This window comes from Elephas maximus, chromosome 1, assembly GCF_024166365.1.
Source record: "Elephas maximus indicus isolate mEleMax1 chromosome 1, mEleMax1 primary haplotype, whole genome shotgun sequence".
Classification (NCBI taxonomy): Eukaryota; Metazoa; Chordata; class Mammalia; order Proboscidea; family Elephantidae; genus Elephas; species Elephas maximus.
Window position 1 is genome coordinate 39,607,872 of NC_064819.1, and position 21,835 is coordinate 39,629,706.

The window sequence follows — 21,835 nt, forward strand, 5'->3', positions numbered from 1 at the left end:
ATAGCCAGAGAGAAATGACAGAAAGATTTTAACACAGAAAAATGAACATAATTTGCAAACTTCGTCTAACAGGCATATATACCAAAAACCTGAATCAAACCCATTGCCGTCGAGTTGATTCCAACTCAGAGTGACCCTAGAGGACAGAGTAAAACTGCTCCTAGAGTTTCCAAGGAGCACCTGGTGGATTTGAACTGCCGATCTTTTGGTTAGCAGCTGTAGCTCTTAACCGCTACGCCACCAGGGTTTCCAGAGACATATATAGAATGTAATATCCAGTATTTAAGATAACTGACCATGTATCATTCTACAAAGCAAATCTCAGCAAATTAAAAAAAAAAAAAAAAGATATTCTCTGATCTCAGAACAATGAAGTTACAAGTCTCTAACAAAGAGAAAAACTAACTCCCACTGCTACTCTGCTCCCCCAATTTGGAAATTTAAAATCACATTTCTACACAGCTTGTGTGTCAAAGAAAGAACACAATGAATATTAGAAAACACAAACTAAACAATAACTAAAAACAATAACTAGAGTATGTTAAAACACATGGGATACAGCTAACAGGAAACCTCAAGGGAAATGAATAGCCTTAAATGCTCACATTAAAAGGGTAGAAGGGTTGAGATGCAACCAGCTACATAAATAAAGCAATTAAGATAACAGCCAAAATTACTGCAACAGTAAGTAAGAATACAAAGAGAGATGAGATCAGTGAAGCCAAAGCTGGTTCCTTGAAAAGACTCTGGCAAGACTGACGGAAAAAAAAAAAAAAAAAGGAATGACAATACAAACAAACAAGGTTTAAGTACACAAAGAGGCCTTAACCACAGGTGGGGGCAGCAGTAGTTAGTTCAGTAGTAGAATTCTTACCTTCCATGCAGGAGACTGAGATTGATTCCTGGCCAGTGCACCTCATAGTATCAACCACTTATCTTTCAGTGGAGGCTTGATATGATGTGTTGATAGGATACTGAACAGATTTCAGCAAAGCTTCCAGAGTAAGACAGACTAGGAAGAAAGACCTGGCAACCTCCTTTCAAAAAATTAGCCAATTAAAACCCTACAGTTCACAAAGGTTTGATTCTGTTGTGCATAGGACTGCCAAGATACAGCCAAGACTGACATAATGTAAAAATATTATAAAATCATTTTAGGCCAATAAATTTGAAAACATAGGCAAATTGGGCAAAGTCCTAGAAAATACAGATGACTACAGTTAACATGAAAAAAAAAAAACTGAATGGTTCTACAACCATGAAAGAAATTGAACCAGTCGTTAAAGATCATCACACACACACACACACACACACACACACACACACACACACAATACCAGGCATGGAAGGTTTTACAAAAGAGTTCTTCTAAATATTCAAGAAATAATTCCAATCTTATACAAACTCCTTCAGAGGAAGAAAAAGGGAAGACACTCCCTAATTAGTTTTACAAACCTGCATGCCATCAACATAAGTCTCAAAAACATAATATTGAGTGAAAACACTAAGTTGTTGAAGAATACATATTATATAATTCCATTTATACTATGTAAAAGTAAAAAACAGATAACATTAAACAATATATTACTTAGAAACCACTAACTTCAGAAGAGATTACCTATACAAAGAACAGCAATGCAATCACACAAAGGCTTTCAAGGTACCGGTAGCCATGTTCTATTTCTTCAACTTGGTGTTGGATACACATGTGTTCCTTTTATTATTCTTTATATCTTACATCTACATAATAAGTATTCTTTTATAGGGATAAGATACTTAATATAAAAATACTTGTAAAGAATTTATAATCTAGAAAATAAATACGTCTACCTTAAGCTAACCGTGACACAAAATGTGCTATTCTAACCGTGACACAAAATGTGTGAACAAAGCATCACAGGAACAAAGAGGACATGACCAGTGTTGCACTCTGGGAGACTGGACTTGGAGAAGTCATAAAGGACTTTATACAGACGGAGACCTCTGAACATCTAAGACTGGCTCTGAAGGATGAACAAAGTGGAGATATCAAGTTGAGAATGAAGAGAAGGGATTCCAGATAGTGAGTGTAGCACAAGCGAAACGTAAATGTCCTTGAAGGGCACCACAGTAAGCTAGTGTTGAATGAACATTTGTTGAATGAATGATGGAACAAACACTATGTAATGTTCAAGGCAAGATGAGTGTGTGACTGGGCTAGGTAACGGTACTGTAGTGGGGGAGATGAATGTCATCAAAGAAGCAAGAGGGAGACATTAAAACCAACTGCCTAAGGAATCTGGTTTCATTTTGCAGGTGGAAAGCAAGAACAATGTAACTCGTCCTGCATTTCTGAAAGCCCATCCTGGAAATTCTGTGGAGGATGAGCTGGTGAGTCAAAGAATTTAGAAGTTAAGCAAACCATCTGGAAGGGAGTCCCCACAATTCTGCAGTGGTCAGAGGATGAAAAAGGGTAAACTTAAACAGGAGCAGCAAAATTAGACGTTCAGGAGCTGAACGGAGAAGAGTTAGTTTTCTGTGTCCTGAGGTATGGAGTGGAAACCCTGGTTGTGTAGTGGTTGAATTCAGCTGCTAACCAAAAGGTCGGGAGTTCAAACACACTAGGTGCCCCCTGAAAACCCTGTGGGGCAGTATACTCTGCCCTACAGGGCCGCTATAAGTTGGAATCAACTCGACAGCAACGGGTTTTGGGTTTTTGGAGGATAAACTCAGTAATTCCAGAGTTCCTGGCTTGCTGACTCTGGTTACTGAACACGGTAAACAAAACAAAAACAAACCAAAGTGAAAATGTCTGCTAGGAAATGAAGCTGAAGCCTAGATATGTCTAGCCCAAGTTAAAGGTTTTCGGAATCATGGGCATACGTGATGCTGACGTTGTAGGTTAGATGAGTTTGCCTATGGAAAATGTAAAGACTGTGAAGAGGAAACAAATAAAATACAAGCCCAGAGCACAGAAATGTTAAGGAGATGGTTAATTTCTTTTCTTTTTTTATTGTGAAAGTTTACAATTCAAGTTATTTTCTCATATTTAGTTATGAGACCCCAGTTGCCTCGCACACTCCACCTTTCCATCATGCATTTCCTGTGTCCATTCCACCAGCTCCTGTCCCCTTTTGCCTTCTCACCTTGCCTCCAGACAGAAGCTGTCCTTGTAGTCCCAAGTATCCACCTGAGCTAAGAAGCACTCTCCTCAAGAGTTTATCGTTTTATGACGTACAGTCCAGTCTAATCTCTGTCTTAAGAGTTGGCTTCAGGAATGCTTTCAGTTCTGGGCTAACAGAGAGTCCAGGCACCAAGTCTTCTGGGGTTCCTCCAATCTCAGTTAGACCATTAAGTCTGGTCTTTTTATTAGAATTTGAGCTCCTCACCCCACTTTTTCCCTGGGCCATCAGGGACTCTCTGTTGTGTTCCCTGTCAGGGCAGTCATTGGTGGCAGCCTGGCACCATCTAGGTCTTCTGGTCTCAAACTGATGAAGTCTCTGGTTTGTGTGGCCCTTTCTGCCTCCTGCGGTCATATTTTCCTTCTGTCTCTGGTGTTCTTCATTCTTTGTTCCAGGTGGGTTGGGACCAACTGATGCATCTTAGATGCCCACTCACTAGCTTTTAAGACCTCAGACGACACTCACCAAGGTAAGATGCAGAACATTTTCTTAATACACTTTGTTATATTAATTGACCTAGATGTCCCCTGAAACCATGGTCCCCAGACCCCCTCCCCCTCTGCCCCACCCCACCACACTCTGTACCTCAAAGTGTTTGGCTGTATTCAGGAAACTTCTAAACTTTTGGCTTAGTCCAGTTGTGTTGACTTCCCCTGTATTTCCTTTACCTAATATAATTCTTACCTAGAATACCCCTCTACCTCCCTCCCCACGCTCATAACCATTAAATAATGTTTTCTTCTGTGTTTAAACCATTTCCTGAGTTCTTAGAGGTCTCACATAACGTTGGTCCTTTTGAGACTAATGCCACTCAGCATAAAGTCTTCCAGAATCATCCACGTTATAAGATGTTTTGCAGATTCATCACGTTCTTTATTGTTGCATAGTATTCCACTGTGTAAATATACCATAATTTGTTTATCCATTTGTCCCCTGATGTGCAGCTAACTTGTTTCCATCTTTTTGCTATCGTAAACAGTGCTGCAATGAACATGGGTGTGCATATGTCTATTCGTATAACGGCTCTTATTTCTCTAAGATATATTACAAGGAGTGGAATTGCTGGATTAAATGGTACTTTTTTTTTCTATTTCTAGCTTTTTTAAAAAAAAGCTTTTTAAGGATGCGCCAAATCGATTACCAAAGTGGTTGTACCATTTTACACTCCCACCAGCAGTGTGCGAGTGTCCCAGTTGCTCCACAACCTCTCCAACATTTATTATTTTGTGTTTTTTGGATTAATGCTAGCCTTGTTGGGGTAAACTGGTATCTCATTGTAGATTTGATTTGCACTTCTCTAATGGTTAATGTCATGAACATTTCCTCATGTATCTGTTAGCTGCCTGAACGTGTTCTTTGGTGAAGTGTCTGTTCATATCCTTTGGCCATTTTTTAATTGGGTTATCTGTCTTTTTGTTGTTGAGATTTTGCAATATCTTGTAGATTTTAGAGATTAGATGTTGATTGGATTTGTCATAGTCGAAAAATTATTCCCAGTCTATAGGTTGTCTTTTTGCTCTTTTGATGAAGTCTTTGGATAAGCATAAGTGTTTGATTTTTAGGAGCTCCCAGTTGCCTAGTTTCTCTTCTGATGTTCGTGCGTTGTTAGTAATGATTTATGTTCTGTTTATGCCATGTATTAGGGTTCCTAGTGTTGTCCCTATTTTTTCTTCCATGGTCGTTATCATTTTAGATTTTATATTTAGGTCTTTAATCCACTTTGAGTTAGTTTTTGTGCATGGTGTGAGGTATGGATCTTGTTTCATTTTTTTTGCAGGTGGATATCCAGTTATGCCAGCACCATTTGTTAAAGAAACTGTCCTTCCCCAGTTAACAAACTTTGGGCTTTTGTCAAGTATCAGCTGCTCACAGGTGGATGAATTTATGTCTGGATTCTCAACTCTGTTCCACTGGCCTATGTATCTGTTCTTGTACCCAGGCTATTTTGACTACCGTGGCTTTATAACAGGTTCTAAAATCAGACAATGTGAGGCCTTCCACTTTGTTATCTTCTTCAGTAATACTTTACTGATCTAGGACCTCTTCCCTTTCCATATGAACTTGGCAATTTGTTTCTTCATCTCATTAAAAAATGTCATTGGAATATGGATCAGGATTGTATTTTATCTGTAGATTGCTTTGGGTAGAATAGACATTTTCACAATGTTGAGTTTTCCCATCCATGAGCAAGGTATGTTTTTCCACTTCTGTAGGTCTCGTTTGTTTTTTTGCAGTAGTGTCTTGTAGTTTTCTTTGTATAGGTCTTTTACATCTCTGGTTAGATTTATTCCTAAGTATTTTATCTTCTTGGGGGCTATACTGTGAATGGTATTAATTTGGTAATTTGCTCTTTGAAGTTGTCTTCGTTGGTGTAGAGGAATCCAACGGATTTCTGTATGTTAATCCTCTAACATGATACTTTGCTGAAATCTTCCACTAATTCCAGTAGTTTTCTTGTGGATTCTTTGGGGGTTTTCTGTGTATAAGATCATGTTATCTGCCAATAGAGATACTTTTACTTCTTCTTTACCAACTTGGATGCCCTTTATTTCTTTTTCTTGCCTAAAGGGCATCCTTGTCTAGTTGCTGTTCTCAAGGGGAATGCTTTCAAGCTCTCTCCATTTGGGATGATGCTGGCTGTTGACTTCCATTTATTATGCTGAGAAACTTCCCTTCTATTCCTATTTTGCTGAGAGTTTTTATCATGAATGGGTGTCGGTCTTTGTGAAATACCTTTTCTGTATCAATTGATAAGATCATGTGGCTCTTGTCTTTTGTTTTATTTAAGTGATGGATTACATTGATTGTTTTTCTAATGCTGAACCATCCCTGCATACCTGGTATGAATCCCACTTGGTCTCGGTGAATTATTTTCTTGATATGTTGTTGAATTCTATTGCCCAGAATTTTGTTGAGGATTTCTGTGTCCAAATTCATGAGGGGTATTGGTCAGTATTTTTTTTTTTTTCTTTTTGTGGTTTCTTGACCTAGTTTTGGTATCAGGGTTACGCTGGCTACACAGAATGAGTTTGGGAGTATTTCATGCTTTTGTTTGCTCTGAAATATCTTTAGTAATAGTGGTGTTAACGCTTCTCTGAAAGTTTGGTAGAATTCACCAGTGAAGCCACCAGGGCCAGGGCTTATTTTGGTTGAGAGTTTTTTAATCTCTTCTTTTGTTATACATTTATTTAGTTGTTCTACCTCTGTTTGTGTTAGTTTAGGTAGGTAGTGTGTTTGTAGAAATTTATTCATTTCCTCTACGTTTTCAAATTTGTTAGAGTACAATTTTTCATAGTATTCTGTTATGATTCTTTTAATTTCAGTTGGGTCTGTTGTGATATCACCCATCTCATTTCTTATTTGGGTTATTTGCTTCCTAGCCTGTTTTTCTTTTGTCAGTTTCACCAATGGTTTATTGATCCTTTCAAAGAACAAGCTTTTGGTCTTGTTAACTCTTTCAATTGTTTTTCTATTCTCTGTTTCACTAAATTCTGCTCTAATTTTTATTATTTGCTTTCTTCTGGTGCTTGAGGGCTTCTTTTAGTGCTCTTTTTCTATTTGAGTTGTAGGGTTAATGCTTTGATTCTGGCCCTTCTTTTTGAATGTGAGCATTTACTGCTATAAATTGACCTCTGAGCACTGCTTTTGCTGTGTCTCAAAAGTTCTGGTAAGATGCATTTTCATTTGCTTCTGAGAATTTCTTTATTCCGTCCCTAATTTCTTCTTCAATATAGTTTTTGAGCAAGGTATTGTTCAGTTTCCATGTGTTTGATTTTTTTCCCTTGGTTTTTCTGTTATTGATTTCTACTTTTATGGCTTTATGGTCAGAAAAGATGCTGTATAATATTTTGATGTTTTGAGTTCTGTTAAGGCTTGCTTCATGGCCTAACATGTGGTCTATTCTGGAGAATGTTCCATGTGTGTTGGAAAAGAAAGTATGCTTGGATGCTGTTCGGTGGAGTGTTCTGTATATGTCTATGAGATCAAGTGGGTTGACCATGGCATTTAGATCTTCTGTGTCTTTATTAAGCTTCTTTCTGGATGTTTTGTCCTTCACGGAAAGTGGTGTGTTGAAGTCTCCTACTGTTATTGTGGAGCTGTCTATTTCTCTTTTCAATGCTGTTAAGAGTTTATGTATATTAGAGCCTTGTCACTGGGTGCATAAATATTTATTATGGTTATGTCCTCCAGTGTATTGATCCTTTAATCATTATATACTGTCCTTCCTTATACTTTGTAGTAGATTTTACTTGAAAATTTATTTTGTCAGAGATTAATATTGCCACTCCTATCTTTTTTGATTACTGTTTGCTTAATATGTTTTTTCCCATTCTTTGAGTTTTAGTTTGTTTCTTTGAGTCTAAGCTGTATCTCTTGTGGGCAGCATATAGATGCATCATTTTTTTCTTAATTCATTCTGCCACTCTCTGCCTCTTCACCGGTACATTTAGTCCATTTGCATTCAGCATAATTATTGAGAGGTATGAGTTTAGTGATGTGATTTTTTTTTGTGTGCTGTTGCCAATTTCATTGTTCCACCCAATTTTCTCTGTTGAGTCATTTTTCTTTACGTATTCTCTTTTCATCTTTTTCATTGCTGTTGATTTTGTATTTGCTGAGTCTTTATGTTTTTCTTCTTTTTTTACCTTGATGTGTCGGATTGTTAGTTTCCTTTGTGGTTGCCTTTTTTTTTTTTTTTTAATATTTACCTCTATTTTTCTAAGTTTAAACGAATCTTTTATTTCTTTATATTGCCTTGACTTCCTCTCCATATGAAAGACCTATAACTACATTTTGTAGTCCTCTTTTTAATTTTAATGTTGTCATTTTTAACATATTGATGTCTCTGTTTCCATATTTTCAGCATTGATTTATTTTTGTGACTTCCCCATCTGGTTTGATATCTGGTTGCTTTTGTCCTGTGTTCTTGTCTTGGGTTATCTGATGTTAGTGATTTTCTAACTGGAGGATTCCCTTTAGTATTTCTTGCAATTTTGGTTTGGTTTTTACAAATTCCCTAAACTTCTGTTTGTCTGGAAATGCCTTAATTTTGCCACCATATTTGAGAGACAGTTTTGATGGATATATAATTCTTGGTTGGCAATTTTTTTCCTTTTAGGCTTTATATATGTCATTCCATTGCCTTCTTGCCTGCATGGTTTCTGCTGAGTAGTCTGAACTTAGGCTTATTGAGTATTCTCTGTAGACAACTTTTCGTTTATCCCTATCTGCTCTTAAAATTCTCTATCTTTGGTTTTGGCAAGTTTGATCATAATATGTCTCGGTGACTTTCTTTTGGGATCTACCCTGTGTGGAGTTTGATGAGCGTCTTGGATATCTTCTCATCTTTCATCATATCAAGGACATTTTCTGCCAACAAATCTTCAAGAATTCCCTCTGTATTTTCTGCTACTCACTGCCCTCCCCTCCCCGCCCATTCTAGTACTTCAGTCACTCATGGATTATCCCTCTTGTGATTGATAGAGTCCTGCATAATTCTTAGGGTTTCTTTTTTTAAATTCTTTAATAGATTTTTCCTCAAATACATTGGTGTCATGTGCTTTATCTTCAATCTCACTAATTTTGACTTCCATTGCCTGAGTTCTGCTGCTATGACTTTCTACTGAGTTGTCTCATTCTGAAATTTTATTGTTAATCTTCTGGGTTTCTGTTTGCTGTCTCTCTATGGATTCTTGCAACCTGTTAAATTTGTCATTGTGCTCATTTATAATCTTAAGTTCCTCTGTTGCTTTATCTGTGTGTCCTTGGCTTGTTCTGCGCTTTGCCTGATGTTCTTCCTGATCTCTTGAAGAGTTCTGTATATTAACCTTTTGTATTCTACCTCCCGTAATTCCAAGAAGTTATCTTCCTCCGGAAGATTTCTTGATTGCTTTGCGAGCTTGCTGAGGCCATCATGCTCTGCCTCTTTACGTGACTTGATATTAATCGCTGTCTCTGAGCCATCAATATATTTATTTTGTTTCCTTACTCTTTCCAGCTTCTTGTTTTGTTTTGATATGCCCAGATAGCCTGCTTATGTGAGATAGTTTGATTATCGGCACCTCTGAAGCTCTAACGTCCTGTCACCACGTGGTTAGATTTGTTAGTAGGTATGTGAGCCCAGGAGTCCATTTACTTTTCTTGTATGGATTCAGCTCAGGTGCCCCGATAGTCAGTCACCAAGTGTTTGGTGCAGGCTTTTTACCTATAATGCTAGATGGGCAGGGTGATTGGAGTAGGCACAGGTATCCGGCTACAGTAGGGAGTCACTCAGTAAACAAGGCAGGGGGCTGACAGCTGCCTCTGAGTATCTGGGAAAAAAGTGCATCCCTGTTCCCTAGAGTACATAGGTGGACTATGGGCACCCAGCGCTGTTGGCTCTAAGGCCTAGGAGGCACCACTTATTCTTGGACCCCTGTCACAGGGTTTCCTCAAACAGCACTAAAGTATTTAAAATTATTGTAGGTAAAGGGTCTCTCCTGGACACATAAGAAAAAGAAGCTGCCCTCTCCCGACCCCTCGTGTTGCATTTTCTTAAGGAGATTTAAGGCTTAAAATAAAACTTCAATCAAGAATTTAGTGTCAAAGGAGTCCTGGTGGCACAATGGTTAAACTCTCGGCTGTTAACTCAAAGCTTGGCAGGTCAAACCTACCCAAGGGCTCCTCAGGAGAAATGCTCTTGTAAAGAATACAGCCTAAAACACTCTATGGGGCAGTTTTCTGTCCCTTGTGGTCACCATTAGTCACGCTATGGGGCAGTTCTACTGTCACATGGAGTCTCTACAGTACCTAACAAACAAAACAAAAATCATGGGTAGTATACTCAAAAATTTACTGCCAGACTTGTCTAATAACTACAGTTCCAAATCTGGTGAAAATCTGGAATTATCCAAACTCTAAATTTTTTTTTTTTTTTTCTAAATTAGACATTTCTGTCTTAGAAACTATGACAGGTTAAAACAGCATTATAAAAAACCTGTTGCCATCAAGTCGATTCTGACTCATAGGGACCCTACAGGACAGAGGAGAACTGCCACATAAAGCTTCCAAGGAGGGCCTGGTGGATTTGAACTGCCAACCTTTTGGTTAGCAGCTGTAGGTCTTAACCACTATGCCACCAGGGTTTCCAAAATAGCATTATACACACACACACACACACACTTTAGAATTATATAATTAGAAGTAACAAACTAAAACTATATGCTGAAGTTTTTTAACCATTTATCTTGTTTCCCCTTCTGAAAGGTTTTAAAGAATATGACTTGTGGCAAATTTGGTTTGTACACTTAAAATGTAAAACACTGTATTTCCCTAATCCTCTAAGTACCTTTGAAATTCACTTTTCTGAACTATGAACAGTCAATAAACATATGAGAAAGTGTTAACCTTTCTAATAGGGAAAGGTGTGTAAATTAAAATATAATGACCCACTAGGATGGCTATTCTTAGAAAAACAGAAAATAATAAGTGCGGCCAGGATGTGAAGAAATTGGGAACTCTCTTGCATTGCTGGTAGAAGTGTGAAATGGGGCAGTGGCTGTGGCAAACAGACTGGCGCGTCCTCAAAAAGTTAAACATAGAATTACCGTAATACCCAGCAATTCTGCTCCTAATATATGCCCAACAGACTTGAAAGCTAAGACTTTAAGAGACAGTTGTACACCAGTGTTCACTGCAGCATTATTCACAATAGCCAAAAGGTGGAAACAACTCTAATGTCCACCAACAGATGAATGAATAAAAATAATGTGGCATACCCATACAATGGGATGTTATCCAGTCCTAAAGAAAAGTGGAGTTCTGATACATGCCACAACATGGATGAACCTTGAAAATATTGAGTGAAATAAGTCATATACAAAAGGACAAATATTGTATGATCCTACTTATGTGAAATATCTAGGACAGGCAAATGCATAAAGACTAAAAGTTATCAGTGGTTACCAAGGACTGGGTGAGGGGTAAAACGGGACTTATTGGGTAAGGGGTGCTGCGTTTTTGTTTAGGGTGATGATAAACTTTTGGAAATGGACAGTGGTGATGGTTGCACAAAATGATGAGTATAATTAATGTCACCAAATTGTACACTCAAAATGTTTAAATGGCAACCTTTTTATTATGTATATATTTTACCACAAAAAAATTTTTTAAAAATATAATTAAAGACTATTTTTACCTATGAAATTAAAAATTATAATAGTCAATGATAGTCAAAATGTGATGTGATCAGCTTCTGAAAAGAAATCTGGCAATACTGGCTCACAGGTCTTTTGAGCTGTATTTCCACTTCTAGGATTCTATCATGAGAAAGTAATTAGAGATATGATCAAAGATTATATTCACCTCTCAATAACAACCCCCCAAATGTGAAAATAACCTTAAGGCCCCTAGTACAAGAAAGGTTAAAAAAAAAAAAGGTACATCACATAAAGGAAACTTATACAGCCATAAAACTCATATTTTACAAAAGTGGGGAAGTGTTCACAACAAAATATTCAATAGGAAAAACATAAATTCAATGTAAATTGAATTTACCAAAATATGTTTCATATTTTTGCTGTTGCTGTTTGTCACAGACTGAATTATGTCCCCCCAAAAATGTGTGTACCAGTTGGGCTGGGCCAATTCTGTATGTATGACTTCCTGTATGTTGTAAATCCTGCCTCTATGATGTTAATAAGGGAGGATGGGTGGCAGTTTTGTTTGTGAGGCAGGACTCAACCTACAGGATTGGATTGTGTCTTGAGGCAATCTCTTGAGATATAAAAGAAGTGAGCAGAGAGACAGGGGGACCTCATACCACCAAGAAAACAGCACTGGGAGCACAGCAGTCCCTTGGACAGGAGGTCCCTGCACCTGAGAAGCTCCTTGACCAGAAGAAGATTGAGGACAGAGACCGTCCTCCAGAGCAGACAGAGAGAAAGCCTTCCCTTCCCCTGGAGCTGACACCCTGAATTTGGAATTTTAACCCACTTTACAGTGAGAAAATAAACTTCTCTTTGTTAAAGCCATCCAATTGTGGTACTTCTGTCATAGCAACACTGGATAACTAACACACTGTTGTTAGCTGCCACTGAATTGATTCCGACTCAGAGCCCCTAAAGAACAGAGCAGAACTGCCCCGTAGCGTTTCCAAGGCTGTGAATCTTTACGAAAGCAGACTGCCACATCTTTCTCCCATCGAGGGGCTGGTGGGTTTGAACAGCAGACCTTTCAATTAGGAGCCGAGTGCTTAACAACTAACTGTGCTGCCAGAGATATAGTATATATAAAATACTCATTATGATATATACTAAAATATAAGTGTTTGTGTTAGAATGGTGAATTATAGACTTTTTTCTGTATACTTCTCAGTATTAGTCCTTTTAAAAATAATAGTTGGATCTTACTTTTATAAGCAGGAAAAAAGGCATAATAGAAAAAAAAATTCTAGGATTTGAGAAACAGTTAAATGGAATCGCCAAGAAAAATGTAAATACATGCAAATTGAAGGCACTCACTGTTGGCATTTGGGAAGAACTACCTGGGGATCCAAACAACACAAAGCCCACTTAGGGCGTATTTTGGAGCTTATGTTAAAAAAGTTACCCTGTAGGTCAAGAAAAATTTGATATTCTAGTATTATGAACTGCCATTTAATGCTGTTTTATAAAGTCCAAAACAATGTATATTAATTAACCACGTCCATTTATTTTATGGCCAGCTTCATTTCTTTGGTATATTTTCATGAGATCAATTCTGTTCATTATTTTCAGATGTACGGTGGTAGACCAGAAAGCAAAGTGGAGAAAACTTAATTTTGAGTCCTGCCTTGCTCTGCTACTTCCTGAGTAAGACAATAATCACTCTGAGTATCTTTCTGTGCAAAGAAAACAAGGCTAAGGATAAAAAAAAAAAACGATACCATCCTTAATTACTTCACAGAGCTACTGTACATCGGATGAAATTTTGTATATGAAATCATTCTACTTTTGAATGATCATCGATAATTAAATTTTAAAAAACCACTAAAAACATGGTTACTTGTTCATATATTAATTCAACTCTAGGAAATGAGGAGAAAGACATTGTTGTTAGGTGCTGTTGAGTCAGCTTCAATTCATAGCCACCCTATGTACAACAGAACAAAACACTGCCCAGTCCTGCGCCATCCTCACACCCACTGCCATGCCTGAGCCCATCATTGCAGCCACAGTGTCAAACCATCTAGTTGAGGGTCTTCTTTTTCGCTGACCCTCCACCCCAAGCATGATGTCCTTCTCCAGAAACTGGTCCCTCCTGATAACATGTCCTGAGAACATTACATAAAGTCTAACCATCCTTGCTTCCAAGGAGCATTCTGGCGGCATTTCTTCCAAGACAGGCTTTTTCATTCTTCTGGCAGACCATTGTATATTCAATATTCTTTGCCAACACCATTATTCAAAAGCACCAATTCTTCTTGGGTCTTCCTTAGTCACTGTCCAGCTTTCACATGCATATGAGGTGACTGAAAATACTATGGCTTGAATCAGGGGCATCTTAGTCCTCAAAGTGACATATGCTTTTCAACACTTTAAAAGAGGTCTTTTGCAGCAGATTTACCCAATGCAATAAGCCATTTGATTTCCTGACTGATGCTTCCATGGGCATTGATTGTGGATCCAAGCACAAAGAAATCCCTGACAACTTCGAAATTTTTCTCCGTTTATCATTATGTTTCTTATTGGTCGAGTTGTGAGGATTGTTTTCTTTATATTGAAGTGAAATACAATGGGAATCAAAAACTGGCCATTTTCATGCTTCTACTGGTGGAAGTACCAATAAAAAGGCAGGAGCAATTACACTCTAAGGTGTTATATGTCCGTGGCATATCTACTAGAAAGAGATCTGAGCAAGCTCTTCGTGTCCAGTGACATTAATTTAGAAGCCCAATAATGAATCATTATCTCCATTATCTCCAAGGGCAGAAATACAAACATAAAATGGGTAACATTGTTATTTGTGTGCCCCTGTGATTTCTGTGTGCCCCTATTATTTGTGTGCCCGTTATTTGCGTGTCCCTATGATTTTTCTGGGATCTAAGCCTTTATAGGAGTCCCCGGGTGGTGCGAACAGTTAGCGCGCTCAGCTGCTAACTGAAAGGTTGGAAGTTTGAGTCCACCCATAGGTGCCTAAGAAGAAAGACCGTATGAAAAGTTAGCCATTTACTTCTAAAAAATCAGTCATTGAAAATCCGATAGAGCACAGTTCTACTCTGACACATATGGGGTTACCATGTATCAGAGTCGACTTAAGAGCAACTGGTTAATTAAGCCTCTATGGTTATCGCTGTCATTTGAAAAGGGAACTGTGAAAAATAATGGCCTTTAGCAGCCTCTTTTCCCAATAATGTAAGAAATAAATTTTACTTGATTGGCATCACGGAATCAGGAGAAATGCTTTAATCTAAATCTAGGTTACTATCTATTTCTTTCAAACACAACTAAGTAACTTTAAAATATTCAAGATGGCCAAAAGAAAAAAATGCAAATTCTGAGTGGGAAAAAAAAGTCCACCCTTTTTTTAAGCTGAACCCCCATACTATCTTGGTCTCAAAATGATTAGAAGAATAGAAAAGATATCAAAACCTTTTTTAATACCAAATTCATTCTACCCCTTCATGGTATACATTGATGCAATCAGATAGTTCTCACTAATTACTTCACAAAAACCTAAAGAAAACCACTTATTTTCTTATATATAATTCCTAGTCATTTCATGTATTTTAAGAAGGATAAATAAAATTTCTCCAATAAATTGTCTGTCATTATTATTACTGTATTAAAACAAAGTGTCCACTTTTTATAAACACTAACTTTCTATTGCAAGAGGGAACCTTGCAATCCTCAAAACAAATTTCTGGAAATAAACTAAACGTTTGGTCCTAAAGTCTTAAGTCACAACATTTCTCATCAGAATGATTAATCTTTACAAAAAGGCAGGAAAGCAAGAGAGAGCCGCCCACTTAGACATTTTCATTCTTTGAAAAAAAAATGCCACTCTAGTTCATGAACTAGGACCATCATTTGTTAAAAAAAAAAACTATGCAATTCATCATGAGTACACTTTGATTCTAAGATTAACAAGATCATTATCTTTCTTATTCTTTGCATTGAGAAAAATGTACTGACATTAAAACGTGGTTCTAGTATAGTTTTACTCAGAAATCTGATAAACCTTGGCCCAGGAATCAGACGACTCGTAATAACAAGGTTATTTCATTTTTCCTCTTCTGCTTGCTTGGAAAAAATAGAAACAACAAACTATAACATTAAAAAAAAACAAAAAACACTGATTTACACAAGACTCATTTTTATCCAACCTTGCTATTCCTATGGGTTAGAGTAGAGAGCATGTATTCTTCAGGTAAGACATTAAGGGCCCCATAGCTCTTTCAGGCCAGTTGAGTGTGTTTGTGTGTGTGCGTGCACACAAGAAGTAAAGCAAAGACATCATTGTCATATAGAAAGGCAGGAAAGAAGAAGTATGAATATGCAGGTAAAGGGAAGAGGTTTTCTGTAGGCTCCATAAGTTAGCTACTGGCCATACCTAAAAAACTTTAACCTAATAGAAGTTAAACCAGATGATTCTGAAAGATCTGGGTTTGATGCCTTTTCATTATTTTCCTTCCTCACTTTCAAGCAGCTTAGTTGGGGGGTAAACACACTCTAAACTTGAGAAAGCTTTAATCCAGAGAAAAGACGAGAGTACTAAATTAGTGATTCAAGGTGAGTTATGAAAAGGGAGGGAGTCATTCAAAGACAGAGTGAAGTGAAGGTGGGGAAGAAAGTATGGGTGTGCGGTGGGGAGGGGCACCTAGGAGAGGCAACAAGTATAGAAAAGCAAAAGAAAGGGGGTGCAGAGAATAATGTTTGGAAACTAAGTTGGTCAAATAACTGACTTGTCCATTAAACATTACTTACCTGTGTTATTTTCTCTATTCCCTGGAAGCTGTGCTTTTCAAAATGTTCCGCTATATTTAAGAAGGTGTGACGTTCTAGATAGCAACAATTACTCAGGACTATCAAAAGCCGCTGTTCCTAAAAGCAAAACAAATAATTAGAAAATTACATTTCTAATAACAAATTGAGAGTGTAACAAACAATACTTATCACTTAATGAGTTTAATTATAATCTCTTGCTATTTCACATCAATATTCAATGTTTTGTCTTCTTGTCTGCTTCTTTTCTAATAGTAACATACAGAGAGACATAATAAAATTTTAAAATTCTTCTAATTGCTCATTATTACACACTACACCAAAGGGTGAAATAACGATCCCTTTGAAATCTAACAGCCCTAGGAGAAAATAGATCGCTGTAACAGTTAACCAGTAAGGCAGGATCAGTTGTTCTTCTGAAAGGAGTTCTACTTTACTGGTTATTACACTTAATACTGTGTACAAACAAAAAGAAGGGTTACATAAATATTTTTAAATAAAAAATAAGTACATAGAAAAGATAGTAACTACTGTAAAATAGTTGATAAAATTTTCATAATTTGGATATGACAGCCCAAAACCAAACCTATTACTGTCAAGTCAATTCTGACTCATAACGACCCTATAAGAGAACTGCCCCACAGGGTTTCCAAGGCTGTAATCTTTACAGAAGCAGACTGCCACAGCTTTCTCCTGTGGAGCAGCTGGTGGGTTCAAACTGTCCGCTTTTCCATTAGCAGCTGAGCACTTAACCACTGTGCCACCAGGGCTCCTCATAATATGATGGTCCCCTTCAAAATACTTAGGTCTTTACAGATTTTTTTTTTTTAAAGTATGCAGAGCAAGAATAAGAACAGTCTCCCTTTTACGGGGAGTAAGGTGTTGCAGAGGTCAAGTAATTCCTACAACAGCCAAGTATTGAATGTCAGCAATGGAGAAGGCTTAGCCAGTTTTCTCCAACATTCACCAGTATTCTAGCCACTTAAAAGAATTTATTATATAAATTACCAGACCCAAATGCTGATGAGCACAATATCCTTTTACAGTTCAAAAGAAATATTTTTATAAATAAAATTCTAAGAATGGAGTTTGGGACAGCTATTGAGACTCCCCTATGTGCTCTGAAGTTTGACAGTATTCTCTGGAATCAGTATGACTAATTTAGTGCCTTGATTTAAAATCCCTTGACTAAAATCAAAAACAAAAACCACTTTCCAGGAAAAGTTCTCACCCGTGTTTTGCTTACTGAACAACTTAAACTAATTTAATACTAAAAAACGTGGAAATAAATGGTCCTGTTCTTCAAGCATATATTTCCCAATAATTTATTTAGCGCTATTGAATTAAAAAAAAAACTTTTCTAAATTTATTTAAAACGTTCCTATCTTTATTTCTGGCAGAGCATAGCCTTTACAATGCCTTTTTTGATCATCAAAACATACAATTAAAAGCCTGAGAGATTACTAACGCAGCTTCAAACAAATGAAAGGCTGTTAATGGCCCGAATTAATTGATGGATGTGAAAGAGGAGTGTTCCACGTAGCACAGCCCTACCTGCCTTGTTTTATGTAAACATATTTTGAGAGCTAGAAAGAAAGCAGTAAACAGCACCGGAAATGTGCACAGTCAAACTGGGGCAGAGGACCATCACATTTCCTCCTGCCCTCATGCCTGGTATAATTTGTCTTTTCTTGTCCTTTTGTGATTGATTTATTTCACCCAGCATAACGTCTTCAAGCTGCATCTAAGACTTCATTTCTCCTACTGGCTGTATGTATGTACTATATTTTCTTTATCTATTCATCTGTTGATAGGCATTTAGGTTGCTTCCACCTTTCGGTTATTGTGCATAGTGCTGCAATGAACATTGGTGTATAAATCTGTTTGAGTACCTGCTTTTAAGTCTTTTGGGTATATACCTAGAAGTGGAATTGCTGGGTCATATAGTAGTTCTATTTTTAGTTTTTTGAAGAACTGTCACTCTGTATTTCACAACAGCTACAGCATTTTACATTCCCCCCAGCAACGGATAAGGGTTCCAATTTCCCAACATCATCCCCAACATTTGTTATTTTCTTAATCTTCACCACTCTAAACTTAAAAAAAAAAAAAAAAAGCTGGTTGCCATCAAGTTGATTCCAACTCACAGCATCCTAGTGGGAGTGAAATGGTGTGTCATTGTCATTTTGATTCGCATTTCTCTGATGGTTAACGACTTTGAGCATCTTTTCATGTGTTTGGTGGCCATTCAAAAGTCCTCTTTCATGAAATGTCTATTCAAGTCCTTTGCCCATTTTATGACTGGGTTCTTGGTATTTTTCTTGTTAAGTATTGAAGTTTTACATAAATTTTTGTTATTATTGTTGGATATTTGGTTTCTGAAGATATTCTCCTAGTCAGCAGCTAGTCTTTTTTTTGTTTTTTTTCAGTCCCAAACTAAACTTTTAATCTGTTTCTAAAACCTTAATTTCTTTGTAAGTTCTCTGGCTCAGTGAATTACGTATGATTATCCAACTTGTCATCCAAGTGATAAAACCAAGAATGGTTTTCTAAAAAATCACGCTGATTCCTTTAAACGAATACATTTTGTATAATCAACTTAGGAATTCATATTTATAATAATTCTGGAAATTCAGGTCATACATTTTGTTTCTGAAGACATACACACACACATCCTTCAAGCCAGAGAGGGTTATTATCCTTAAGACAGTGTTATAGACTGAACTGTATCTCCAAAAAATATGTGTTATAAATCCTAACCTCTATGCCTGTGGCTATAATTTCATTTGAAATGGGTTCTCTTTGTTATGTTAATTAGGCAGATTTGTATAGAATGCATCTTGAGTGAATCTCTTTTGGGATATTAAAGACATTACATGTAAGCTAGGAAGCAGAGACAGAGGAAAAGAGATGCCAAGCCACATGAAAATGGCCCAAGAGCAGAAGCTCAGAAGAGACAAGGACCTTCTTTCAGAGCCAACACAGAAAGAAAGCCTTCCCCTAGAACCAGCACCCTTAATTCAGACTTCTGGCCTTCTAAAAGGTGAGGAGATAAATTTATGTTTGTTAACGGCATCCACTTGTGGTACTTCTGTTATAGCAGCACTAGATAACTAAGACAGGTAGCTAGAGTTTGGATTTCAACAGCTGAATTTATACATGTGATAAAGTATGTGCATGAATTCTCCCGAAATACATGCATACATTAAAGAATATGAACATAAATACATATGTGTGTGCATGTATATGCATGTGTATATACGCACACACACACACACACACACACACACACCCATTGCTGTCGAGTCAATTCCCACTCATAGAAACCCTATAGGACAGAGGAGAACTGGCTCATAGGGTTTCCATGCAATGCCTGGTGGATCTAAAGCATCATCCTTTTGGTTAGCAGCCATAGCTCTTAGCCACTATGCCACCACGATTTCCTATATGTATTTATGTGTGTGTGTGTGTGTACACATGTATAAGTATGTATATACAGGTGATTTTGGTTTTTGCCACGCAACCCTGTGTTCAAATAAAATGCTATTAGGAAACTTAAGGAAACCCTGGCGGCGTAGTAAAGTGCTATGGCTGCTAACCAAAAGGCTGGCAGTTCGAATCCACCAGGCACTCTTTGGAAACTCTATGGGGCAGTTCTACTCTGTTCTAGAGAGTCACTGAATTGGAATTGGCTCAATGGCAACTTTTTTTTTTTTTTAGGGAACTTAAAACAGAAAATCAGAGCATCTGTGGCTGAATGAGCAAGAAACACAGTGGAAACAGGTGCCCTGTCCTTTGCCTCTTACCCAACCTATCATGGCAGCTTTCCAGGTTCAGAGAACTACTACAGCACCTATTTCACACTCAGGAAAGCTACAGAGATGCAGATATAATACAGAACTTTTTAAGTTGCAACTTCAGTTAAAAAGTTTTAAGTATGAAATACATGTAAAAACTACTTTTACCAAAATTTTCACAAAACATAAAATAGCACCAAAGCATAGAATAGTGTGCTAGAGTAGCAACACAGTCAAAATAATTTAGACTGATACATAAAACAGCCATTGTTGTTGTGGTTAGGTGCCATCGAGTTGGTTCTGACTCACAGCAATCTATGTGCAACAGAACAAAACACTGCCCAGTCCTATGCCATCCTCAAAATCATTATGCCTAAGCCCCACTGCTGCAGCCACTATGTCAAGCCATCTCGTTGAGGGTCTTCCTCTTTTCGCTGACCCTCTATTTTACCAAGCAGGATGTTCTTCACCAGGGACTGATTCCTCCCGACAACATGTCCAAAGTATGTGAGATGCAGTCTGGTCATCCTTGCTTCTAAGGAACATTCTGGCAGTACTTCTTCGAAGACAGATTTGTTTGTTCCTTTGCATTCCATGGTATATTCAATATTCTTCTCCAACACCACAATTCAAAGGTGTCAATTCTTCCTCGATTTTCCTTATTCATTCTCCACCTTTCACATGCATGGAAGGCGACTGAAACACTGTGGCTTGGGTCAGGAACACCTTAGTCTTCAAGGTGACATCTTTGCTTTTCAACACTTTAAAGAAGTCTTTTGTAGCAGATCTACCCGATGCAATGCATCTTTTGATTTCTTGACTGCTGCTTCCATGGGTGTTGATTGTGAGCCAAGTAAAATGAAATCTTTGAAAACTTCAATATTTTCCCTATTTATCATGATGTTGCTTATTTGTCCAGTTGTAAGGATTTTTGTTTTCTTTATGTTGAGGTGTAATCCATACTGAAGGCTTGGTCTTTGATCTTCATTTATAAGTGTTTCAAGTCCTCTTTACTTCCAGCAAGCAAGGTTGTGTCATCTGCATAATTCAGTCTTCCTCCAGTTCTCACACCTGTTCTTCATGTAGTCCACCTTCCCAGATTATTTGCTCAGCATACAGAATAGGTATGGTGAAAGGATACAACCCTGACGCACACCTTCCCTGACTTTAATCCTTGCAGTATCCCCTTGTTCTGTTCGAATAACTGTCTCTTGATCTATGCACAGCTTCCTCAGGAGCACAATTAAGTGTTCCGGAATTCGCATTCTTCACAAAGTTATCCATAACCTGTTATGATTCACACAAATGCTTTTGTAGAGTCAAAAAAAAAAAAAACAAAACAAAACACAGGTAAATATCTTTTTGGTATTCTCTGCTGTCAAAGCCAGGATCCATCTGACATCAGCGACGATATGCCTGGTTCCATGTCCTCTTCTGAATCCGGCATGAATTTCTGGCAGTTCCCTGTCGATATACTGCTGGAGCTGCTTTAAATGATCTTCAGCAAAATTTTGCTTGCATGTGATATTAATGATCCCAGTACCACTACTGTCGAGTCGATTCCGATTCATAGTGACCCTACAGGACATATTGTTTGATAATTTCCACATTCGGTTGGATCACCTTTCTTTGAAATAGGCATAAATATGGGTCTCTTCCAGTCGGTTGGCCAGGTAGCTTTCTTCTAAATTTCTTGGCATAGACGAGTAATCACTTCCAGCACTGTATCTGTTTGTTGAAGCATCTCAATTGGTATTGTCAATTCCCGGAGCTGTGTTTTTTGCCTATGCCTTCTTCAGTGCAGCTTGGACTTCTTCCTTCAGTACCACTGGCTCCTGCTTATAGGGTATCCTCTTGAAATGGCTGAACATCCATCAGTTCTTTTTGGTATAGTGTCTCTGTGTATTCCTTCCAG

General features: G+C 37.6%; 1 protein-coding gene across 5 annotated transcripts in view; it reads right to left on the bottom strand.

The window, feature by feature from the left end:
* Window positions 1–21,835, bottom strand: part of EXOC2 (exocyst complex component 2) — a 313,056-nt gene that overhangs the window by 101,617 nt on the left and 189,604 nt on the right. For all 5 annotated transcript variants that reach the window (XM_049882080.1, XM_049882096.1, XM_049882088.1 and 2 more), the window contains exon 22: window positions 16,106–16,222. In XM_049882080.1, the coding sequence (XP_049738037.1) occupies window positions 16,106–16,222 (117 nt within the window). The remainder of the gene's footprint in view (window positions 1–16,105; window positions 16,223–21,835) is intronic.